Consider the following 27,609-nt stretch of genomic DNA (forward strand, 5'->3'; position numbering starts at 1 on the left):
CAGGTAAATAGTCGTTGAAACAATAATATTCGAAATAAAAATACAAGGGCCAATTTTGTTAATAAATTGTATGAAATTTCTGTCTGCGAATCAAAGGAACACTCCCTTATACAGGAGGAGGGCTGCTACGAAATTCGTAAATCGAAATTCATACTGTACCGTCCCTCTTACTCTCGTATTAAACAATATTAGCGTATTAGAGACTGCAAGATACGAAGTTCAAATTTTAGACTTCGTAGTATACGCCCAGTCGTTTGTGCATTTAAACGCATAGGTGTACGTTCACAATAATCTGTCAGCCCTAAGTACTGAGTATCTTTATAAGAATCTAAGAAATTACATTTCAATAATTGCCTACAACTTTCCTTCAAATATTTATTTTTCCTTTATTGTTTCAGATTATTGCTGAAGATGGCTCGCTGAATTCCGTGCTGAACTAATTTGAACTTCACACCATGACAAAAAAGTTCGAATTCAACTGGCAGATCCCAGTGCCAGAGCCACTGCTGCAGGTAAGTTAGTGAATATGTCCTTTCATGAAATAACAAAAGTTATAACAAGAATTTTAACCGACTTCAAAAAACGGCCGAGTGCAAGTTGGACGCGCTCACTGAAAGTTCCGTACAAATTTGTAGACATCTACAGACTTGGATAGTGTTAATAGAGCCCCTTTCCAAAATGAAACGTATGCAGTGAAGAGTCATTTTAGATAGTGTATGTGCCGATTTCTTCGTGATATTGTCCTTAACCGAAAAACTTATTTATTTATTTATTAAAGAAGAACCAACAGGTAATTAACAACTTATGGTAAATTTCAAGTACTTATAATTTGGCACGGACTTGAACCCATCACCCTTAAGATGTCATCATTAAACTAGCACGACACGACTAGGACGTTTTTGTTTCTTTTAATATATATTTTAATAAATTATTTGGCTTCTGCTATATAGTAATATAACTCAGTAGAGTTGCCAGCCCTTTCAGCTATAAGCATTTTCTGCCGTTTTTTTTTTCGGCGTACACTTGACGCTGACATGACTTTTTTTTTAATTTTCTCAAATTAAGTCTTTGATTAGACATTTCCTTTGAGACCCGAGCTGTCAGACGCATTCCCGACGAACCTTGGAACGTGTAATGTAAAACAAGAGCTGGTGATTTTTAAATCCTTACAAAGCTGCAGGTTCACGGGGTCATTATATTAGAGCGTTCCAACCGCCTCATTTTCGTGGTAAACGCCTTATTCCAGGGATGGGGTAATAGCGGCCCGCGGGCCTAGTCCGGCCCGCGACAAGATTTAATCCGGCCCGCGATCAAAACTCGTCATCTAAATAAGACAGTTGTCTCACCGCCGGCGAGGAAACGATTGGTTTAGACTATTTTCTCGCTCAAAAATCGAACAAAAGATATAAAATCCTGTGTGAGTGTGAGTAAAAGAGACACATTAATAGTTGATCGCTGGCTGTTCACACTGCTGGCGAGAACTCGCTCCTAATACATCTTTTGTCGCAGTGACAAGAGCTATAAAACTCGCTGAGCTATAAAACTACTTACTTACTTGATTATAATAAAATTTATTCAAAAAATGCTCCCTGGCCCGCGGAAATGTTGTAATTATTGTATATGGCCCATCTCTAAATCTATTTCCCCATCCCTGCCTTATTCTTTCGAATAGCGCTATAAAGACAACTCGACGACAGTTACATCTGGCGGTGTCCTCTGTCCACCCAGTGGGAGGCCTGCCAAAGTTTTTCCTTCCTGTGCATGGTCGTTACTCAAAAACCTTCCTCCTCCGACACTCGAAGTCTGTGTGTAGGGGGCTACTACGGAATTCGAAAATCGAAGTCCGTATCGTACCGTGCCTCTCACTCTTGTATTAAATAGCATAAGCGTCAGCGGGACGGCAAGATATTAATTTCGAATTTTGCACTTCGTAGTATTATAGGGCCTGCAGGGCTACTACGAAACTCGAAACTCGAAGTTCCTGTCGTGCGGTCCCTCTGACACTTATACTATTTAATACGAGAGCGAGAGGGACCGTACGATACGAACTTCGAGTTTCGAGTTTCGTAGTAGCCCTGCTGTTCCGCGAGCGATGTGAGCGAATGCTGATTTACCTCATAATCTCACCTCGAAACGCACGTGTCTACGCTCACCCTTGACCGCAAGTCATTGACCTACGATTGTCATCTGTTTGGCAACCGACTATAGCCACGAGTGTTACATGACACGGAATATTTATTTTATAAGCACGGCATGAGTTGATATGTGTGTCCTTTTTTATTTATACTTGTGAGAAAGAGACGCATTGATTATGAAAGTTTTTGCCATTCTAAAAAAATAATTTCATAACAAATAATTGCATAACATTTTAATATCCCTTGGAAATCTTAGAATTCCTAAATATACTTTTTCGAAGTGAATTTCATAAATACCTACGCGATATTTGTAAAGTAAACAAGAATTAATTGTTTCGTTGTAAGTACATTTGTAATTGTCATACTGTCCGTCTGTCTCTCACCGGATGGCCTGAACAGATTGAAATAGCATAGAAGTAGAACAACTGAAAATTCAGTGTACAATATGTGGAAATTAGCTTAGCCTCGGTTGAAATCTGAAAACATAATGAGTATTTTTTCATTCTTTCTTTTCTCTCTTTCTTTTTTTTTCTTTATAAGTTTAATGTAATTAGATTCGTCAAAACTTTCGAAGTGGTGTAGGGTATGATAATATTTCAAAATGGCGTCCACTAAAACTTATGGAGCAAAATGTACATCAACTTTGACAGATGGCTCAATTCATTGATATAAACTAGGTACAGTCGAGTTCAAAAAACTCGTGAGCAAAAATTTGATCAAAAATATCTGAACACGACTCTATTAAGGGCATAGATGCGTGTTCGGATATTTTTGGTAAAATTTTTGCTCACACGTTTATGAATTCGACTGTACCTGGTAATTACCTTATGGCCGTGTGAATTAAAAACGCTTGAGTTACGAACTTAAAAAAACATCATAAATTGATTTACAACCGCAATATCACATAGGTACATATCGTCACTACTTTAAAAAAAACTCGTATCTCAAAGTAGATAATTTTTCTGAGTGGACCTTATGAACATTAAGTCAAGGTTCAATTTCGTTGACATATATTGATTTTAGATACGAGATTTTTTCAAAGTAGTGACGATATCTTACTATCTACTATCTATGCTGTCGCGCTTAATAATATTGTTGTGTCTTGTGTAGTGTTGTCTATTGCTGTGTTGTGAATAAATGTATTTCTTTCTTTCTTTGATCTTTACACTATTTATTGATTGACCTTTACACTTTTTTTTTAATTAATTATATATAGTTAGATAGGCCACTAGTGTCTTGGAGAAAACCACTTAATTTGACCTTTTCAGTGCTCCCTTAATATTGGACGTCAAAATTAACACGGTGTATAATAAAAAAAAGTTCTCTGCGACCGAAGGTCTTATCATCGTCCAGCCCAAAAAACTTTGATCAGTGAAATTTTACTTAGAATTATTTGTAGAGAAACGCGACATAAGAATATTACGATCATCCATCCGTCTGACATAGCTATACAACCGTAGTTTTACTTTACACTACCAAGGCCCGACCTGGTTCCGAAGTAAAAGCAATCAAACGAATATAGACCATGATCTCATTTACTCCAATGCACTTCACGTATCGATCCATATAACATCTAACTCTCGTTGGTTTCATTTCTGTAGCGTTTAGGCCGCGGACTAAGAGTCAGCGGCCAGCGGGGCCACAGTATAAACAAGTTTAGGTATATTTATACATTAGGCTGCTAATTACTCTTAAACTACTAATAATTCTCAAGCAAACTTAGCTGATATAGTTTCCCTTGAAAGGTTTATATACTTACTACCATCCTGTTTTTTCTTGAAATTTTTCCGCGTACTGGTTTAGATTTTAGAGGGAGGGTGACGCTCGATTTTAATAAAAATTTGCACTTTAAAGTTGAACATTTTGCAAAAAATCAATGAATCGAAAAATTGTCTGAGCAAACCTAATGCAAAGGTTTTAAAAAGACCTATCCAACGATACCCCACACTATAGGGTTGGATGAGAAAAAAAAAACACTCCCACTTTACCTTTAGGGAGGTACTTACCCTAAAAAATGATTATTTTATTTTTTATTGTATCATTTTGTCGTCATAGTTTACATATATATCCGTGCATAATTACAGCTTTCTAGAGTTGATAGTCCCTGAGCAAAGCCGCGGTCGGACGGACGAACGGACAGACAGACAGACATGGCGAAACTATAAGGGTACCGTTTTTGCCATTTTGGCTCCGGAACCCTAAAAGGAGCAGTATTCCGTCTCGGCAGCCTTGCCTACTCTACTAACTGTCACTTTTCAGTTATGTATTTTATTTGAGGAGAGAGATTTAAAGATGGACTAAGTAGTGTTTAACAAAAATGCTTTTTACGTTATTTTAATAAACCAAACTGTTTTATTTGGCTTCATCACTACGTATATTTGTTACCTACAAATTAGCTACGGAGAAGTATTTGCGCCTCTTCTAGGATGTGCGAAAAGTATATATACATCCGTACACCGAACAATACTGTTTATATCGTTGTGACATATTAAGGTACGTAATAAATGCGCGTAAGTCGGTATGTACCCGCGGAGCACTTGCACCTGATGGTTGCCGAGGTATGCTGAGAATTCGTGGCGCGTAGGTAAATATAACTCGCGTTCTGGCCGTTTGTATGAAGACTGCTCCTTTTTTGTACTGTGGCGGGGCGTTGAATGTGTTCTCTGTTCATTGCGCGGCCTACATAGATAGGTACTTACCACACAGTGATTACTAGGCAGCACACGCAATGAATAGAGAAAACGCTCGCCGCCCCGCTGCCTGTTGATGTCATGATCGCAGCCTTATAGTATAGGTTGATCTTATAGTACCTATATTAAGATTAACTAACTGCTAATTCTCTTTTTTTGTTTTTAGAACTATTACGATTAGTTTATGTTTAAATTTGTAGCTTCGAATCCTCGTAACATGTCCTGACTATTAGGTACAGTCACCAGCACCAATATCTGACACAACAAGCGTGCATAAATATCTGATACGACTCTATTCCTAGGGCCGGAAGGGCGTGTTAGATATTTTTGCACGCTCCGCTGTTGCAGATATTATTGCTGGTGACTGTACTAGAACTCTTTGGCGAACGAGTAGTGTTATATCTAAATAAACACTTAATTTCGTGTTTATTAATCATCCTCATCATCCCAGCCTATATACGTCCCACTGCAGGGCACAGGCCTCCCCTCAGAATGAGAGGGCATTGAATTGCTTCGCAGCTTTGTGCAGGTTTAGCTTGATGCAGGATTCCTCACGATGTTTTCCTTCACCGTAAAGCTCGTGGTAAATTTCAAATGTAATTCCGCACATGAATTTCGAAAAACTCAGAGGTGCGAGCCGGGGTTTGAACCCACGATCCTCTGCTTGAGAGGCCATAGGTCAAACCACTCGGCCACCACGGCTTTATTAATACTATATACATATTTTATAACAAATTGAAGTGTAGGAACGCCATTACGGAACCAAGCCAAGGGGCAGTTTTGCCATATACTACAACTTGTATCAGTAAAAGACCTGAAATTTAATCACATTTCTTGATAGTCAAAGAAATATACTAAAATACCGATATGGCTTCGTGGTTCGACCTATGGTCTCTCAAGCAGAGAGTCGTTGGTCCCGGCCATTTGAAATTTACCACGAGGTTTACGTGAAGGAAAAAAATCATGACAAAGTTTCTCAAACCTGTGAAGCAATTCAATGGCTCGCAAGAAGCTACAGACCCAGACCCAGAGTCTCATTCTGAGAGAAGGCCCGTGCCCATCAGTAGGACTTAACACGTTCGGCCCCAGCAACGATCCACTAAGCTCTTCCACTAAGCAATCACAAATACGTGACACTGGCATAGAAATAAGAACTAAAAATATCACAGACATAACACATTCCAGTGCCAGTAACACAATGTTTGTTATCAAAAACTCATACTCCTATGCGCCGACACACATACGCATGTGTGTCAACAGAATTTGTCCCTCCTAAAGGCTGGCTTAGCGTAAGGGCTTAGCGGAACTTTGCCGAAGTCGAATGTGACGATCCACTAAGCTCTTACACTATGCATACGCTTATCCCACCCCACAGCAATCACAAATACGTGACACTGGCATAGAAATAAGAACTAAAAACACTGGCGTAACACATTCCGGTGCCAGTAACACAACGTTTGTTATCAAAAACTCATACTCCTATGCGCCGGTGACACGCATACGCATGTGTGTCAACAGAATTCGTCCCTCCTAAAGGCTGGCATAGCGTAAGGGCTTAGCGGAACGTTGCCGGAGTCGAATGTGACGATCCACTGAGCTCTTACACTATGCATACGCTTATCCCACCCCACAGCAATCACAAATACGTGACACTGGCATAGAAATAAGAACTAAAAATATCACAGACATAACACATTCCAGTGCCAGTAACACAACGTTTGTTATCAAAAACTCATACTCCTATGCGCCGGTGACACGCATACGCATGTGTGTCAACAGAATTCGTCCCTCCTAAAGGCTGGCATAGCGTAAGGGCTTAGCGGAACGTTGCCGGAGTCGAATGTGACGATCCACTGAGCTCTTACACTATGCATACGCATATCCCACCCCACAGCAGTCACAAATACGTGTCACTGTCATGTATAGGAGTAAGAACTAAAAAGTCACAGACTTTGTCACTGGGGCCGAATGTGTTAAATATACGAGATGGTTTACAACCCACATTTCCCTTAGACCATAAACTACATACGTAACATAACCTAAACAACAAAAAGTTGGAAAACTCCCGACTTTGTCACTTCAGTTCAATATCTCAAAAACGGCTAAACCGATTTTGATGAAACATATCTGAGAACCATCGCAAGAAAACCTGATTTCAAATAAATAAAAACCGCATTCAAATCGGTCCACCCGTTTATGAGCTACGGTGCCACAGAGACACACACACGCACGCACGCACGCACTCTTTTTACGTCGGGGGCTAAAAATACCTACCAACTTCCAGACTTAACCTACACCTCGCATCCCCGAAACCTGTTATGTTTTCTTCTTATTTATTTACCAAGCACTCAGAGTAAGCGTCGCGACTATCGCAGCCTTGGCTCTCCTTTTCCATTTAGCTTATTGGATTTACCTCGCCACGTTTTGCCTATGTTAATATTAACTGTACTTACCATAAATTTGATTGATTTTGGCGTTGATACAATAATATGTATATGTATGTATAAGTACTATAAGTAGACGTGTATTGGTTCTAGAAAACTGTGAGGCCTTATAACACATGCGATTTGCGGGCGAGTTGAAAGCGAGGCGAACGCTCAGCGAGGTTCGTGCGAGCGCGTAACGAATTCGCCGCGAACGCGTAACGATTTCGTCGCGAACGCGTAACGAATTCGCCGCGAACACGTAACGATTTCGTCGCGAAGTGCGTTACGATTACACCACGAGCGCGCAGCGAGTTATAGTAAATTTAGTATCAATCATCTCCCTTGCTACGGCTTGTGTCTAATGCAATAACAGTTAGGATTAATAAAACACGCCTTTACAGTAAGTAAATAAAAATTCAAGGTAGGTACGGTATACGTTTACTACATTTTTAAAGTACTCGAAACAAAACAAAAAGATCGAGGATTGATATTAAGCAAAGAATGTTCTTAGGGCCTGCCGCCAGGTACGGTAAGGTAGTTTTATAATGTTGGGGAAAAAAATATATAGGTGGGTACTTAGGAAGTAACAACAACGACAAATTAAAACGTTTGTTGTGGTTTATTAGTCTAACATCTGGTGGTGTACGGTTGTCTTGTTCTGAAGATGAGCTCTGATTGAGTTCGAATCGCGTCAGTATATTGTGGTGGTGGTGATAGATGGATTTGTGTGATTTGCGTGTGTTTTTTTCTTACAGTGTAGAGGCGGAGGAACTGCATGAACACGCATATCTTGCATAAACTTAGCTATCATAAGGTCGCGGGTGAGCAACAAACAGAGTTCCTGGACGTACATTCTTATATTTCGGTAACGAAGGTTCGCTTACGTCAGTCAAAGTTCCAACACAATTCTTTTTAGTGACGTCATATTTTGCAAAAGCTTTCGGGTCGGGACCGAATCAATGACGTGATATAAAAAAAAGCTAACTAATAAATAACTAATAGCTGTAACATTGTAGTTCGCGCGGAGAAATCATGTGTATTTTATTTTGATATTTTATGATGGCCAGATATAAAAACTGATCATAAATCACGCTAGACGCTACGTAGCTAGCTACGCACCGTGACATCGCATTCTTAGTCAAGGTTGAATCGCCCTTTTCTATCCATACTCCAAAATATTTCAAGATAAATAATAATAATACGTCCTTCGCGTAAAATATACAGGTGCCTCTGGCCATTGGGCCTCAAAATGCAACGATCGATTCCAAGGAAATTTCGCCCTCGTGCGATAAGACAGGCATAACACGGCCATGTCGTATATACTGAAAAAAATTAACGATTAAACTTTGACAATCAATAAAACAACTAAATTCAAATTTGTCAAAATACCACAAACGGGACTTGTGCACGATAAAACACATGAGTAATATTTACATCGAGTTTACGACGTACGGTAGTAAACTCTACCACGTCTACTCGTGGCCACTGTAATGTGGTTGAAACGTCGAGGTAAATATTACTCATGTGTTTTAGTGTGATAAGTCTCGTTTGTGGTAGATATTTTGGCTATGAGTGAAAATCACGAAAGCTTAAAACGTTATAAATTCAAGTTCAAAATATTACAGTACAAAAGTAGACAGACAAATTGAATGTATAAGACAAGGGTTAAAAAGACGGTGAGACAATACTGCCACTGGTCAATCTTGGCCTTCCTCTGCCTCGTCCGCCTTCTGCTTTTCCTTCCTGCTGGAAAAAAAGTTTGAAAAAGTTTCCTGGAAAGTGAAATTGTCGTATCGTATCAAGGTGTTCTATCATTATTTCCCCTTCTGCAACTTATGGTGGTATGTTCTTCTCTATAGGTCGCATTTCTAAACCATTTCTAATGAATTTTATGAACGGGATTTTGTGAACCCTACCATTTCTGATTTATTGCAAAACGTCAGATCGAGAAACAAATGAGGAGCAAGGATGGCGGCGACGATTGAGACGTTGCGTTCAAATCGTTCTAACGGGCGGTAAATCAGGCGGCAATGTTTACTGAAAGCCCATTGAGCTGGGCGGGCCCACTGCGCGCGATATCGCAATCACTAACTAGCTTTGTCGCGACTTTACTCGCATGAACATATCTTATAAAATCTTAACCGTTTATAAATTTTAAACCGCTTATACAATTTTAACCGGATTTCCTAAAAATTACATAGGTAGTGGTATTGTCGTTAAACCAAGCCTATTTGATGAACTTGGTTACGAGTATCTGAGTATGCTGAATATACGTACCTGCACCTAAGTGCACACGTATCTGCTTGGCTGATAACTGCATGTTACTACCACTTATTATTAGTGCGTAGTTTCTGAATAGGGGTATGTAACCCCTTACCTCAACACTGATTTGATCGTCATACTGATACACTGATAACATTTGTAACTGATTTGTGGTATATGTAATTTGTACCCTACATACAATATAATGAACACAGACACATAGGTAAAATGAAATGTCAAAGAGTTTCTAAACTTGTGTATGATTTGTATTCTGTTTTTTAAGATATAAATTAATATATAAAATCTATGCAATATAACACCAAACATTATGAAATAAAATATAAATTCACGATAATTCGTGACAGGTATTTATTGAAGAAAACCCGTCTAAAATTGTATGTATCTAGACGCAACATAGTCCACTAATGGGCCAATAGTCTTATCTATTTTTCCATGTTTGTTAGTTTCTTGTCCCTGAAGAAATACTGGTGAAAAAGTTACATTCGATCATTACAATTGTAAAACGAACCCAGACACATAAACAGTTGAACCCATTATTCGAGATCACAGCTCACAGATAAAAGAACATTTAACTAGTCGATTGACTTTTATGGCTGTCGTAAATACACCATTAAACGGTATCACACTTAACACATCATGTGACTTGTTCATGGATGTCATCATCATCATAGCAGCCTTTAGTTCTCCCGTCTTCGGACATAGGCCTCCTCTCCATTTCTCCACGCCTGACGATCTATTGCCTACTGCATCCATCCACCACCTGTTGGTAGATGTCCTCCTTCCATGTCAATTCACCACCGTCTTCCTCTACTGTGAGTGTTGGGTCTCCATTCGAGTTTTCGTCTTGCCCAACGTTCGTAGTCCAATGTGATGGCAATGTGCCCTGCCCATCTCCACTTATTTCTCTCAATATCTTCCACTACTTCTCAGACTTTCGTGACTTGCATATATCTTGATAATTCATGAATATACTTTTTCAAGATTATAAATGCGAACGTACCTACGTGAGTCTGTGTATGTTGTGTTGGCATCTTTTTCACGCTAAAGTGGTTGAACCTTTGAGTATTTTTCTAGATAAATACTCAAAGGGTTGAACGAATTGAGATGATAGCTACGGTCAAGGAGTTTAATTCATTGGCCACCATGGAACCATTTCACAGTAAACGTCATAGTGACATCGCATTAATTAACAAGGAACGTCGTAATGACTTTTCCTTTGAAGTACAGACTTGGTATGTAGATGTCTTCGGGATCGAGTGTTCCTTCACCGTAAAACTCGTGGTGAATTCCAAATGTAATTCGGCACATGAATTTCGAAAAACTCGACCTGCGACCCTCATTTTGAACCCACGGTCCTTTGCTTGAGAGGCCAAAGGTTAAACCATTAGGCTTCCACGGCTTATAAACTGAAAAACAAACTATTAGAGTCCATGAATTCAGCGCTACGCGCAGTATCGAATGGCCATCCGTGAGCGCTTCTTCTCGAAATCATTGGATCACATAGCGCTGTTCTGATTAGATAATTATGGGCACAGGCCTCACCTCAGCATGCATACAAACACATACACAAACCTTCGCATTTATAATATTAGTAAGGTCTCCGCTAACTTTGGGACCACGCATCGTCTGGTCGGCCTCCAGTATCGACTGGCCAGCCGCTGTTAGTTGTGCTAGGAATCGACCCGTCTAGCCGTTTTAGCGTGAAGGAGTGTACAACATACCCACAAAATACGTATATTACGTAGTATGATTTCCCGCGAACACTGGGCCCCGCCTCGCCTGGCCGGCTCGACTGGCCAACCGAGAGCGTTACTTCTACTAGAAATCACCGGATCACCTCACATACCACTGAAACAGAATGAGTAGTAGTAGTAGGTTTTAAATAGTATGTTACATTTACAGTCATAAAGGTGGTAAATATCGAAACACGAATTCTATAACCTGAATAGAGTGCATGTGCCAATATTTTTGACCACCTTGGCCGCTCCGAAATATCTGATAGCGACTAACATACTAAGTATTTAAAACCTGAAGCTACGCCATGCTTGCACACGTCTTCCAACACGTGTCAGTACTAATCCATACTTAATATTATAAATGCGAAAGTGTGTGTGTTTGTATGTTTGTCCGTCACTTCGAAACGGATCGACGTGATTTTTGGCATAGACATAGTTTATGGACCAGAGAGTGATATAGGCTACTATTTATCCCGGAAAAATGCACAGTTCCCGAGGGATAACTGAATTCCACGCGGGCGAAGCCGCAAGCAAAAGCTAGTCAGTCCCATATATTTATTATGGTCAGTTTATCCACGCCGTAGTCACAAATAGACTGGAGCGTTGGCGCCCCGAAAATTAGCGGCCATTCTCATCTTCACACCAGTCTAATTACCGTGTCCCGTATACCCGCAATCGTGACACGAGAAACATGCGATAGTGGCGTGGCGTCGCGTTTTCGCCTAAACTTAGTAGAACTTCCGCTAACACTGGACCCCGCCTCGCCTGGCTGCCCTACAGTATCGACTGGCCAGCCGTGAGTGTTACTTCTACTAGAGATCACCGGATCACATACCGCTGATCTAATTAGATAATTAGTACCTGGACGACCGAGCTGAGCTTGATCACGTCGAAGTCACCACTTTAGGGATAATCTGTTTGCTGGTTCTTTGGGATTGTTCCAAATGATAAAGTGTCTTGTAATTTTACTGCATTTAAGACACTACTGAGCTACAGACCTTCTTTTTACAAGCTTTTATTTAGTTTCACCTGTCCCGTTGTCTGTCTGTGTGTAATCAAATCTTGCTTGGATTGACTTGCAATTTGGTATACTTATGTAACTTGCGCGACAATACAATAATCTGGTAGTGACATCCTGGTAGTCCGGCCAGGATCGTCTCCACAGGACGGAACTCTTCAACGGTTAATGGCATCGACTTGAAATTTGGTATGCAAATGTAGTTTGGGTGACAATACAAGTACAGTAAACAAAAAGTAGCAAAAAGAACTTGTATTAAAAATGGAAATTGTACCAAAAACTTGTTTGTCATTCATAAGTGCTTGTTATAGCCTAAATTGAATAAAGATTTGACTTTGACCATTTAGCTTGCGCGTGTTAGCCATATCGCAAGCTCCTATTCTGTGTCCCTACAACTTAACCCGGCACGAAACTCAACAAGGTATATTTTTCAAAACAATTTTACAATGTACCTATTCAAAAATGTTTAAGTCTAAACTTCAAAATCAGCAATTTCGACAAATAAAACAAAGTTTACAGTACACTCTCTCGATATCGTAATTAACGTGTAATTTTTATAACAATGTCTTGTACTTTCCATAGCACAAAGAGCTTTAAAGCCTTAATAAATCCCGGTCTTGTCCGGCTAATTAAGTACTTTCGACAAGACGAACCAAACAACCATACCACAGACTAGCTCACAACACGTCAGTTTAATTAAACGCTGGCAACACTAATTAGTTTGCGATCCCGCACATGGTGCTTAGATTCTCTAGCTTGGTGCGGTCTTAGAGGTGGTTCCCACTTGTCGGATGTCGGGCCCGGATTTTAATCGGATGTCTCAGTGGCAGAACATTTTATATGAAGCTATTCACACTTGCCCGACACGATTTTCTATACAGATGTATAGAAATGACTGACATCCGACACGAAAGACTTCGATAGTTCGTATTGCACATCACTAATGTTAGGTAGCCACCAAATTGCCTGCTTGATAACGGGGTATACTTATGATCATTATCATCATCATCATCCGGAAGTCGTCCACTGCTGAACAAAGTCCCCCTTAGTATCTATCATAAGAATGCGATAACACTCAGGGACAGAAGACCTCGAGTGTCGAACACGAACTGGAAGACGAAGCGTTGGCAGATCTCCCACTAGGTAGATAGGCGAGACTTCAGGGCAACCGGTGGATTCAAGTGGCGAGATGCCATAGTCAAAGTACCACAAACGGGCCCTATCACGCTAACACACACGAGTAATATTTACCTCGACGTTTCGATCGGACGTTGTTAGTGTTGTGTGTCGGTGTGATGGGGTGACAAATAAAAATGACCAAGTGCTGGTAGTTCGAGATACGGGTGCCGGTAAATTCAAATTCAAAAGTTCAAATCATTTATTCAGCAAATAGGCCGCAATGGGCACTTTTACACGTCATTTTTTTTACTACCAGCGCTTTCGGAAAGACCATCATTGCCAAGAAGAATGCGCCGCAAGAAACTTACTGACGAAACGGTACTTTTTGTGATCAAGTGCGTAAAGTAGTTCGAAGGACTCGCGCTGCTAGGCCGACTTGACATCCCACACTTCCTTCAGTCTACTCGTGACCACGGCCACTGTAATATTGCCGAAAGCGGAATATTACTCGTGTGTGTTAGCGTGATAAGTCCAGTTTCTGGTATTTTGGCGCGTTGTCGTTCGTTGTAGCGTTCTAACGGGGAAACGTGCTGATAGTGACGATGATGATTAAACTTGATGATTGTTGCAGGGCGCAGTATTTGACCGATGGACGGAGGAAAAGGACAATACAGAGCTGGAACAGAACTGCACCTTCAAGGTGGACGAGTATGGCTTCTTCATCTACTGGAAGAGCGACGGGAAGGTACGTACGAGTACTCTCTGTTTTTAATTAAGACGAACTACGCGTTCAAAGGGTTTATCCATTTATTCAATTACGTGCGGTTTTAAGAAGAGATCCCCGTGATCAAAGGTTATAGATTCATAGGATTGGCCGGTAAAGGAAAAACCGGCGAATTGCGTACAAATTTGTAGGTATGAATACCCAATGTTTAATTAAGCATCATTTAAATGGAAGTAAACGACCAAATATTATTGTTCAGGTATTCTAAATGAATATTGTTACAAGTGAAACACGTAAGTAAATGAGCTGTTGTATGGAGTAGTGCACAGAATTGATATGGGATGGGACTTAACCCTTAAATTGGCAGTGTGCACCAAAAACACACACAATTTCGTAGATTTATATGTAGAATTTTTTGGACTACAAGATAACGACGCGACGAGGTTTGTTTGACTCACGATTTTTTTTCAATTTTGTAATTTAAGTGTTGTCATTTTTTGAATATGGAACTTCAACATATCTATACGGACACGTACTACTAGAAACATACCTACAACGTTATGTACTTTAGTTTTTCATATATTACATAGACACATTGTTAAACGTGATCTGAACAAAGAACTCCCGTTGCTGTCGGCTCGCCTTATCAGAGACAGCTGCATGTAAAGAGGTTCCGTCGTTTGCGACGCCTTTGTGCGTCAGGAGCGAACAGGAGACGTTAACACACAGTAAGCTTATACGTATAGAGGCAAAACTCTAAACATAAATAATTACTTACATTCAAATGAAATACATGGAAAATACAGTAGGTATATAATCAAAGAAAAAAATTACATAAAAAAAGTTACAGCGATGCATCCGAAGACTTACCAAAATCACAAAGCTTTACTATTCGTTTATTCGTTTTTTTTTTTAGTTCTATTGTAATTTATTCGTTCATTAACATCTAGGCCTATGTACGTTCCACAGAAGGGCAAATGCCGAGGGCAGAATGTCGAAGAGTGCCTCCTATCAGAATACCTCTCCGTTCCAGAAAATGTTCACTGATAAATATCAAACATAGAGAACTCTATGTCTCCAGAGAAAATTAGTAAATCGATTTGAAGCCCATGATGTTTTTACACTATTCGATTTAAAATGAAATTTATATTTTCCAGCCTTACCAACGTATTTCAATCATTTTTTTGTGCCATTCGATACATCTTAGCAAAATCCTTGATTTTTAATTCTATAAACGTTTATTTATCAAAGGTACTCCAATGAAAAACTTTATTTTTTAGCACATTATATTTTAAATGGCAGGAACGCTACCCTGAAAAAGATTATTTCACACTTAAAGTCGTTCTCCTGTAAAGTAGTACTTTCCGACTTGTATTAGTTTTCATAGGAGACATAGAACTATTATGATCATTACCTACCATGTCACAGAAGCACGTTCTGAAGAAGGCTCACTCTTAAGAAGCCTCGTTACGCCGGCAAGGTCGAGTGGCGGTAGGGGTTCTAATGGGGGTCACTCGGTCAAGGGAGCGGTTTTGAGAGCATTTAGGACTGTCTCGTAATTAGGGCTTTATTGTACAACTAAATAATAACTTTCAGAACAGAAACCTTTTTTAGTTTAGCTTAATTGTTAGTTAGTAGTAGGTAGTTGAGCTTTGTTAGTTTATCTAGCTTATAGGGCTTTGCAATAGTCGGTGATACTGCAATATCGCCTAACTAGCATTTTGCATTTTTTTTTATTCGACTGGATGGCAAACGAGCAAGTGGGTCTCCTGATGGTAAGAGATCACCACCGCCCATAAACATCTGCAACACCAGGGGTATTGCAGATGCGTTGCCAACCTAGAGGCCTAAGATGGAATACCTCAAGTGCCAGTAATTATTAATTAATAATTAAGTATCTGCCATATTCGAGCAATTTACATGTTACGTGATAAGTGGGATATCAATTTGTAGGTTAGGTAAAGTCGAGAGTAAAAATACGAACTTGTCCTATTTTAAAAATGTATACCATAGACTCTTATTCCGACATAACATATTTTCGATTGGTTCGAATAGATATGAAATGTATTATTTATGCAAGCTTTTTGCTGCCGATGACTTAGGTTCTTTTACAAATACAAATATATTTAATTCGTTATCACAAGTGAGTATAATGATATAGATGACATTTGATGACTTAGGTTCTTTTACAAATACAAATATATTTAATTCGTTATCACAAGTGAGTATATGACATTTGATTTAAAAACAGTACAGCTATGATTTGCCGGTTGGCGGACAAGGTTACTTATTTCGTTTTTGTTGTTGTTTTTTTTTTGTTGGTTATCGTTAACTTTTCGTTAATTAAAGCTCTAATACTCGTAAAAGCTTGTCTAACTAAACCATAATAATAGTTAACGGCCACTTGAGTTTCAACAGTAGAATGAAATCAAAAATAAGTATGCGATTTTATCTGAATACATTTATGAATGAAAAGTAATTGTGTTATTAATAAAATCATTTTTAGTCGAGGAATGTTATGAATAATTATATTTATTAGTATTTTCGTTTTACCAATGAAACTCACGTGGCCCCTATTTTCTTTTGGGTCGTGTACAATTATCTGTGAGGATTTTTTTATTTATTTTATGGTATAGGGGGAAACGAGCAGGCGGATCGCCTGATGGTAAGCAATTACCGTCGCCCATGGACACCTGCAACGCCAGAAGAGTCACAAGTGCGTTGCCGGCCTTTAAGGTAGGAGTACGCTCTTTTCTTGAAAACTGGAGGTCATATCGGTCCGGGAATACCGCAGGCGATAGTTCATTCTAGAGTTTTGCTGTGCGAGCAGGAAATATGGAATAAACGAAAGGAAACAACAATATTACAAGACCTTATTGTCGCCCAAAGGTATCCTTTGAACCTCATATATGCAAAGAAATCTGGTTCACATACAAATTATGCGTGAACAATCGAAACGACGTTCAGCGAGGCCCGCATTCAGGCATTGTTTACTTTTGTGTGTACATACATACTTTGTATACTTTGTATGTATGTACAAGCGTTGACCCTAATCGACGTCTGACGATCGTAAAGGATTCACATTTTATTATGCGATATGAATGTATTATAAAGTAATGAGTTTTAGAGCGGTTGCAGTTGTTGTAAAACATGAAATAATCACACAAAATTAAAGTATGTACCATCAGCCAAATATATGGTCTACCACCCTTAAGTTGATAATCGTTTGCACGTCATAAAACAATAATGCCAATAGACGTGACTGTCAACTTGAAAGTTCGACTTTAGCGACATATTCATTTGATAGGAACTTGTTTAAAAATTGATAGACCACTTATTTGGCTGATGGTACCTACTTTTAAATTACTTCGTCTTTTCAGTCATATTGCAACGGCCATGGTCTAGCAGACCTTTCGTATCAACTAGACTGCGGCTGCAGTCGAGGTATTGTAAATTTATAAGATATTTTAGCGTGATAAAGTTTCGCGAGTTATCACCGATGGGTTCCAGCGACGGGCACTGGAGACCATGGAGATGGCGAGACGATCTGGCCCTAAACTACGAAATGCAAAATTTGAACATATTTTGCTGTCCGCTGACGCTTATATTATTCAATACGAGAGTGAGAGGGACGGTAGACGGTACGATACGAACTTCCATTTTCAAATTTCGTAGTAGTCCCCTGGACCGTTTATAGTCAAACTGGCAATATTTGGCCAAAAGTAGAGACGAGTGGAAGAAAAAAAGCCTTTGCCTGATAGTGGGACACCTTACAAGCTAAATTAAAAAAGTCCGGGAGTATGTGGTACCCAGTTTTCACTTCAGTCCTAGTTTTGCAGATTGTTTGCCGAAACCCAAACTGAACCGAGAATCGGCGAAACCGAAACCTTTAAAGTTCGGTCAGACACTATACTTGTGACGGGGACATAAGAGCCTTGCAATCATTTTTGTAATTCGTATATTTGTATTCACTGTTGCCCGAACTCGGTCGTTGACAGTCCGTTATTGCCATGAAGACGAATAAAACTCAAATGATTGGAGAATAAAATTAGCATGAGTAGCCATTACCGTTCAAATGCAGTCCCGAGTGTTGCTAGCGCGGTAAATGAAAATAAAGTCTGGGTTGCCAGTGCAGTAAATAGTAACTAATTTATTAATGATTAATGTAATGAATGAATGATTTTGAAGAATACTTAATTAAAGAACTTTTAGTTCTGTTACTCATTCAATATATAAAATTACAATTATTTGAGCAGAAACGGTGTAATTTAAACTAACGTAATAAACGGCCTACACAATATTAACCAACAAGAATCCAAAGGATAATAATTCACATTATTATCAAATTATGAACATGTGTAATACTTATTGTAATTGTCAAAGTTTACATCAAGTAGGATAGCAAGTAATTTAAGTGACAATTAAAACAATGAAATTATGTTAATACCAAAAAGACAGAGTCATAGTTATAATCAGTTGTGTCTTGGAAATATATACCGTCTTTAATTTTAAAACCCACGCCAAGTTGCGGACAAAACTAAGTATTCTAAATCCCAGTGGCGCTCGATTGACCACTAACAAACTCGTTGGCTGTAAATTCATGGCAAATTACAGCTTTCTAGTACCTACTAACGGTCTCTGAGCTTACGGACAGACAGCTGGACAGACATGGTGAAACTATAAGGGTTCCTAGTTGACTAGGGAACCCTAAAAACTGACTTTCTGATGGGTGATATTTGCTCTGTCATGGGCCCATGGTCAACCGCTGCTCTACCACGTTCATTGTTTCAAATCTTGAGCGGGTAGTAGTCATAAAGTAGACAGCCTAAGCCTCATCGCCCAAGGACCTGACACCCTCGCATTAGGCAAACAGATTTAGAAAGAAAGAAAGAAAATATTTAATTGCCAACAGTACAAACAATGCAAGACAACAATATAACCAATACAAGTTAGTAGTCTGCCCTGCGGCAAAAGGACGCACGTTTACTGACGTTCGGTGCAAATGTCCATCCTGAATATAGTCGAAAATAAAATCTTGTCCCATGGTAAAAAAAAAAAATTTGGTATATGCCGATAAAAGACGACCACTTGTATTTACGTACACTTAGAAATATGACCTATTGTAATAAAATTGCACCCGGAATCATTAATTTGGGCCAATTTTGAACGACATTAACTTATTGCGTATTTATTTTAGCTCCTTCGTTATAGACTTTTATTTTCTTTAAAAACCGGTCATAAACATTAATTCGTTTTTAAGGAATATAAAAGTCTATCACGAATAATTGTTGGAGTAGACACATTAACTTATATATTAAGAAGTGTTCTATCAGACAACATTTTTAATTTTCATTCCTATTTTATGGAATAATCGAGAAAAACTAACAAAAATGCAACGTTGCCAGCTCAGCAGGAATAAACGCTTTTAGTTTTGGTGTAAATTTAAAATGACCAATTCAATGTGAACGATATTCCTTTATATAAACAAACGCATTATTCTAATGGTACAGTTGAAGTAAAACGATCATAAAAATAACTTAAATTCCCCGAAGTCTTGTCCCTACGGAAAAGTGCCCATTAGGCTGGCTGCATTTCCGCGCTGGATTGTGATCCCAATACGTTAGGCGAGAAATACACCAGCTCCTGTGTATAGTTACTGATAATTTAATTTTTTTTTTTATTATAACTTTTTATCCTTTTGCACCGAATGACAGTAAATCGGCAAACACGCCATATTTGATGTCCATGCCAGCGTACATTACAACTGGATATTTCCCTAAGGTTTTTAGCAGTGAATATTTAATAACGTCCGACCTCGGTCATGTCACTCACTTCACAGAATTTAACACGTTTCACGAATTCAGTGTTGGCGAGTTATTTATTCAGTGAAAAAATGCGCGGGCGAAGTGGTGATTTTTTAGGCCACAGCTTTGGGATGGGATAGATGAAGTTGGTTTTCGGGTCTTTTTTAGGGTTCCGGAGCCAAAATGGCAAATACGGAACCCTTATAGTTTCGCCATGTCTGTCTGTCTGCCTGTCTGTCGGTCCGTCCGCGGCTTTGCTCAGGGACTATCAATGCTAGAAAGCTGTAATTTTGCACGGATATAGAAGCAAACTATGCAGACAAAATAGTACAATTAAAAATTTAAAAAAATAATTGTAGGGTAGGTACCTCCCATAGACGTAAATTGGGGGTGATTTTTTTTTTCTCATCCAACTCTATAATGTGGGGTATCGTTGGATAGGTCTGTTAAAACTAAAACTATTTTTCTATTTTTTCTAAAACGATTTTTCGATTCAGTGATTTGTTTGCGAAATATTCAACTTTAAAGTGCAAATTTTCATTAAAAAATCAGGATGGTAGTAAGTATATCAAACTTTCAAGGAAAACTATAACGGCTAAGTTTGCTTGAGAATTATTAGTAGTTTATGAGTAAATAGCAGCCTAAGGTGTATTTTGCTGTATATGTGTGTCTTCTGTGTAAGTGAATAAATGTCTTCTTTCTTTCTTTCTTTCTTTCTAAAATATACCTAAACTTGGAAGATTCCGTATAAAATACGAAATCCTTAGAAAAATATTACTTATTTTTTTTGTTATGGCTACGGAACCCTATTTTGGGCGTGTCCGACACGCTCTTGGCCGGTTTTTTTTAAATTATGGTTTTCCGACTAATTCCGACGGGTGCAATATCGCTAGATGGCGTTAGTATCGTAAGGTATGTTTGATGTTTCAGTCTTGCTTGCGATTGGCTCATTTAGATATTTAACCAATCATAAACATGACGCAAATGTCAAACGGGCCTCACGATACCACGATACTAACGCCATCTAGCGTTATTTTGCTTGTTGGACCCTCATTTCAATACATTTTAAAATATAGAACTTATCCAATCTTAACCCTTCGCATGGGCGTACACAGGGGGGGGGAGCAAAGGGGGGCAGCTGCCCCCCCTGTATTTTGTTTACCTTCCTACTAACTATCTACTGTTGTCGACAATTATGTTTATTTATTTGACTAGGTGCTTATAAAATTTGATTTGCATAGGTAAAAAATAAGATAGGTACTAAACAAAAACCTTTCTCTCTCGCTCTCTCTATCTCTCTATCTATCCATCTATCTATCGCTGTCTCGCACGCGTTGCATGATTATCCTCCTTATAACTTTACATTATAACTCCTTTCCTTATCCTTAACGTCCCAAGATGCGCACATTGTCACATAACTGCATCTAAACTCAATACCGTTTCCCGGAAAATGTTTTCCTTCCGATTGGAAAATGTCACAGCCTGCCGACTAATGGAAGTGATAGTGATCGACGGATGGCATGCGCCGTATGGCCTGATATTGCCGCCATATTGAATTAAGTTTCCGAACGAGGGTAGATTTACTTTCGAGTTGAAGCTACGGCTTTTTAGCCTTAGAAGCTCCTCGCCATTTATATTCCTCTTATATTACTTTTGTGCGTTCCATACTTTTAGAAGAAATCGCAATTTACTTAACCACAAAACAAAGTAAATAAAAAATCATGGTAAGGTGACCCGGGGCTATTGTAGCTGGGGGGATATTGTATCTGAGCCGTCTGATGGCGTCCTTAATCTTGGCGCCATGTTCTTCTCGGCCATTTTACGTTGAGTTCGCCAGAAGACTGTCTTCACACAACACACATGAACATGTCCTTACCTATTTTTTTTATGTATTGTAATATTTTATTATTATATTTACTGTAAGAAATATTTCGCTAAATTGCAAAACAATTTGTTCGCGAATCACACACTCATTTTAACAATTTTGTGCACAATAATTTAAAATTGAAACGATGACTTAACATTCGGTATTTTAAATGATTTTTAGATTTACCTATCTAAATGTCGTTGTGAGATCATTCGTTAAGCACAGCATGTTACAATGATGGTAACCATTCGTTATAATATTAATAAGATTTTCAGGTCCAAAGACGCTTAGTTAAGTTAAGCAACAAAAGCTTTTTGCAAGCTCATTAACCGAAGCATGTTATGCATGCCGGAGCCTGCATGTTACTACAAGCTTAGTAGCTTGTATAGTACTCGCAACAGCGAGTGAGGGAACGAACAAGTATTTCATTGTTAGCATACCTGAAAAATTTAGATGCTTAAACCCCAGTCGCAAAAGAGGGGTGTTATAAGTTTGACGGCGATTTCTCTCCGTCTATCTGTCTGTGGCATCGTAGTCCTCAAACAGATTGACCGATTTCGATGATGTTTTATACGCGAAAGTGACTTTTTTTTAAATTATATGTCTTAAATTTATAACCGAATAAATTTTTCTCTTCGCTAAAATTATCTGTAATATCTATGTTTTCATAATAATAGGTATAAAGGATATGGCAAAATCATGATTTGTCAAATACCGTATTGACTTTCATCAAAGTTCAAACTTCTTTGTCTTAAAAAAATCTCCAATTACTGAGGCCAATTATCACCAAGGAACTTCGCTAACAGGACCCCGTGTCGCGTGAAAGCGGACACTCGAGGCCCTAAAGGCTTTCAAAGTCCGTAGTGTCCCACAATAGAGTCACTACACAAAGGGTAGATAAAGGGTAGGGTAGATATCGTGCTCTATTTTGTTACCGACTTAACAAGCTACTTCTAAAGAAGGTTTGGGGAATCTTCGCGGAACTCCAAATTAAGAGGCAATTTGAGGACTTGGTAAATATTTATTTGTACAATGCACACTGTGAATGAACTTAGGTACTTTTTATTTAATGCACAATTGCAAGAGCGTCTCAATATTTATGTAGACGACTACTACATACAAAAGAGCTTTTCTTTATTTTTTTACCTATTGGGACCGTTTTTATTACAGTTTTTAGGGTTCCGGAGCCAAAATGGCAAAAACGGAACCCTTATAATTTCGCCATGTCTGTCTGTCTGTCTGTCCGTCCGCGGCTTTGCTCAGAGACCATCAATGCTAGAAAGCTGTAATTTTGCACGGATATATATGTAAAACTATGCCGACAAAATAGTACAATAATAAAAATCAAAATGAATTTTTTTTAGGCTACCTCCATAGACGTAAAGTGGTTGATTTTTTTTTTCTCATCCAACCCTGTGTGGGATATCGTTGGATAGGTCTTTTAAAACCATTAGAGGTTTGCTAAGACGATTTTTCGATTGAGTGATTTGTTCGCGAAATATTCAACTTTAAAGTGCAAGTTTTCATTTAAAATCGAGCGTCCCCCCCCCTCTAAAATCTAAACCGGTCGTGGAAATTTTGAAAAAAATCAGAATGGTAGTAAGTATATCAAACTTTCTAGGAAAACTATAACGGCTAAGTTTTCTTGAGAATTATTAGTAGTTTAAGGTAAATAGCAGCCTAAGGTATAAAATATACCTAAACTTGGAAGATTCCGTATAAAATACGAAATCCTTAGAAAAATATTACTTAATTTTTTCGTAATGGCTACGGAACCCTATTTCAGGCGGGTCCGACACGCTCTTGCTCGGTTTTTTTTCTGTAATAGTTCTAGTAACAGCAAGTAACAAACAAACTGAGATCAAAAATATTACGTTAAATAACAAAATTAAAATAAAAACAAAGTTCCTTAAAATATTTATTTAACAACTATATACATAAAAAAACATAAAAGACACGAAATTAACAGTTAAAAAGAAGACAAAAGAACTAACCTTAAATAAATAAATATAGAAATGGTCCCCGTGGCATTGTGCCCAACAGGCTGGCGTTTCCTTGTTGAAATTGCTCATTCTTTGAGAGATAATAGTGGCCGATCCTTTGGTCTCCAACTGTATCAATAAGGCACTCATTATTATTTCTTTAGTTTCTTACTAGTCATTGGCGGCGACTTCGCCTGCGAAGGATTCGTTTATCGCTTTCCAGGGAACTATGTATTCAAATTTACGAGACAAAAAGTATTCTATGTGTTACAGATTGAAACATATCGGTGTGCCATATTTCGCTTCGTTGAGCGTTCTGCGTGATTGAGTAAGAAACATCTATACATCTTCACAAACATTCTCATTTACTAGGATAAATACTATACTATGCTTAACAAATATAGTTCGTGTTACCACAAAATTTTCAGATTCGCTAAACAAGTGTTCAAGACAGGTCAGTTTATTGTTAAACTGCATTATAATCATGCCAAGACATCAGCTTAACTTTTGTTCTATATCATTTTGTCTTGTGTTGAATTGGAGAGCTGATTATTTAGATTTGTAAACACTAAACACTAAATTACCGTGCTACTTACGCTAACGCTTCAACAAATACTCGTGTTGTTAATCTATTTTAGGCAAGTAGCAACATTGCCGATATGCTAATTTCAGTTATGCGTTTCCCAAACATTCAAAACTGCGCAGCACAAAATGTCAAATACTATTTGGTTCTGTCAATAATGATGCATTGCTTGAAACAATTGAACTGAACATATTTTCACAATACAATAACTCTTTATTGCACACCAAAACATAGTATAGAAAACACAGGTATTAGCGAGATAATGATTATTTGTAATTCGAATTATCCAAATAAACGCGTTTTGTTTAGTTGCAATTGCAAACTTAAGCCGCGTATCCGAGCCATATTTTGTCGGTTTTTTGGCCGTGCTCAAAGGAGCCTCAGTCTGAGCCGTGCCTTTGGCAGCGTCTCCACTTGCGCGGCCTCGGAGCGAGGCAGCCCTCGCCCGAGGCTGCCTCTAGTTATACCTACGCGGCTATAAACGTAGCTCTACATGGTCCAATTACTGCATGTGCTTATAATATTGTTTCACCCTGAACTACAGATAATAAAACTTATTTCACAGATAGGTATTTCAAACAAAATTGAAACTAGCATCTATATTATTATTATTTGTGAGGATTTGTAGGCTTATTATTATTTTATTATTATTATATAAATTATCAGGCAGGCAGTTGCAAGCAACTGATAGGTGCCTGTATCTAGCTGTTCCTTGGTTAAGTATTCTTTGTATTATTAATGTGTTGGTCGAGCCGGTTCTTAAATTGGTTCACATTCAGTGCTGAGACTACATGTTCTGGTAGTTTGTTCCATGTCTTGACCACTCTGTTACACAAGAAATGTTTACGAGGATTGTTGTGCGATCGTTCAGTAGATAGCTTAAATTGGTGGCCGCGCAGACGTGTGTTGTTACTAAGATTAAACAAGTCATGGAACTCCTGCAGGTCGTAATACCCGGTAAGGATTTTGTAGGTCTCTATTAAATCGCCACGCTGTCTGCGTTCCTTTAAAGTTGTAAGCTTTAGCATCTGCAGTCTTTCCTCATATGACTTGTTCCTTAATTGTCTCGGTATTTTGGTGAAACTGCGTTGAACATTCTCGAGCAGTTCAATGTCTTTGATAAAATAGGGACTCCAGACTTGAAAAGCGTACTCCAAATTTGGTCTAACATATAATTTGTATATGCTGAGTATCATTTTTGGTGTCAAAACTCCGAAGGCTTTCCTAATGAGGTAGATTAGGGATTTAGATTTTTTAGTGATCCCTGTTATGTGCGCTTCCCATTTAAGGTCCTCCGTTACCTTGACTCCCAAATCTGTTTGCACTTTGACTTGCTTAAGTTCGGTTTCTTCTAAATTATATGTTAAATGCGGATTTAGGTTCCCTATCTGTAATACAGTGCACTTCTCACTATTTAGGTTAATGAGCCATTTCTTTGACCAGTCAGCTATTGTGTTTAAATCATCTTGAAGTTGGTCGAACTCAAGTAGTGGATTTGCGAATATCTTTGTGTCGTCAGCAAATGTGCTGATGCTGCAGTGCAAAGAACAAGGCAAGTCGAATGTGTAGATTATGTACAGCACAGGTCCAAGTACGGAGCCTTGCGGCACGCCACTGAGTATCGCTCGCTCCTCCGACAGTGTCTCGCCAATTCTTACACGAAACGTTCTGTGCCGCAGAAATGCCTCGATCCAGTTGAGAAGTTTTCCTCGTATTCCAACGAATTCCAGTTTTTGTAGTAGTCTTGTAGTAGGAACCTTATCAAAGGCCTTCTCGTAATCGAGGTAAATGACATCAACTGGTTCTCTCTCATTAAAGCTTCTTGTCCAAGACGAAAGACACGAAAGCAAGTTGGACACTGTTGAGCGGCGTGGACAAAAACCATGTTGGTGGTCACCTATTACTCTGTGCTGGGTGAAGAAGTTTCTAATATGTTTAACTATCACCTTTTCCATTACTTTGCAAATTACACTAGTAAGGCTGATAGGTCTATAGTTTGAGGGATCCAGCTTATTTCCTTTTTTGAATACAGGTGTTACTGTTGCGGTTTTCCATTGCATTGGTAAGGTTCCAGTATCATAGGACTTCTGCATTATTATAGCCAATGAATTCGCTATGCTGTCACACCTTTGGAGTAATACTACAGGAATATTGTCTGGTCCTGGTGAAGAATCAGTTCTCATTTCTTTGATAGCTTGTCGAATTTTTTCCGGTGTAAAAACAATGTCTGTAATAGAGTCATCCACTCTGAGAGATGGGTCCAAAAAAGGTAATTGACCATGTGGTTCTTTTTGAAAGACACTTGCGAATTGATCTGCAAACGTTTCTGCGATTTCAAAGGGTTGTGTTACTGTTTCTCCTTCCTTATTACGGAGTATTGTTGGTACGCTAACCTTTGAGGTGACTTGTTGTCTTAAATACGAGAAGAATTTTTTTGGTCCAGTTTGCAGTAAGTTTGTCTCATAAGAAGTGCGTGAAGACCTGCATAGGTTTATTAATTGGTTGTTGATTCTCCTATATTCTTTATAAATATCATCTAATCCGGTCAATGTATATCTGTTCCACAGCGCTAGTTTTTTCTTTATTAATTTATTTATGTCTTTAGATAGCCAGGGTTTATTTGACTGACAGGGCATCTGCGGTTTGGTCTGGGGAACATATTGTTCAATTGCAGCTGTAAGTGCATTAAAAAAACTTTGAAACTGAGTATCGGCACATTGTTCATCCTGTGTCGTATGACCCAAGGTTGATCGCAATTTATCATTAATTCTCTCGTAATCAGCCTTTTTAAAGTTGTATCTAGGCGATGTTGTTTTATTTGGTTTTTGCACTTGAACTTGTATAGTTGCAAGTAAGCAAATGTGGTCACTTTTTCCAATAGGCGCTAGGTGGTCTATATCAGCTATCAGAGCGTCATCATTGGTTAGAATTAAGTCCAGGTAAGAAGGTCGATTTCCTTGACGATATCTAGTGTGTTTGTGCACTAATTGTTCAAGGTTACTGTTTCTGTACCACTGTACAAAGTTGTCTTCTCTCGGTGTTACATATCCGGTATCTTCAAGCGGCCATTTGACTCCCCCAAAATTAAAGTCTCCCATTATAACTGTCGTGTTAAACTCAGAAGCATCATTAAGTTGATTAAGCAAGATATTATCTTGGTCCAGTGTGGAGTCGTGTCCTCTGTAAAGTCCACATAAAAGGAACTTACTGTTTCCGACTTGTATGTCTAACCACAGACATTC

At 38.7% G+C, this 27,609-nt stretch overlaps 1 protein-coding gene across 2 annotated transcripts in view; it reads left to right on the forward strand.

Moving 5' to 3' along the window:
• Nucleotides 1–402: 402 nt before the first annotated feature.
• LOC141429489 (1-phosphatidylinositol 4,5-bisphosphate phosphodiesterase-like) overlaps nt 403–27,609 on the forward strand; it is a gene marked incomplete at its 3' end in the record, with an annotated part of 69,164 nt that continues 41,957 nt past the window's right edge. For both annotated transcript variants that reach the window (XM_074089802.1, XM_074089803.1), the window contains 2 exon segments: nt 403–512; nt 14,039–14,152. In XM_074089802.1, coding sequence (XP_073945903.1) covers nt 456–512; nt 14,039–14,152 — 171 coding nt within the window.

This window comes from Choristoneura fumiferana, chromosome 7 (genome assembly GCF_025370935.1).
Source record: "Choristoneura fumiferana chromosome 7, NRCan_CFum_1, whole genome shotgun sequence".
Taxonomy (NCBI): Eukaryota; Metazoa; Arthropoda; class Insecta; order Lepidoptera; family Tortricidae; genus Choristoneura; species Choristoneura fumiferana.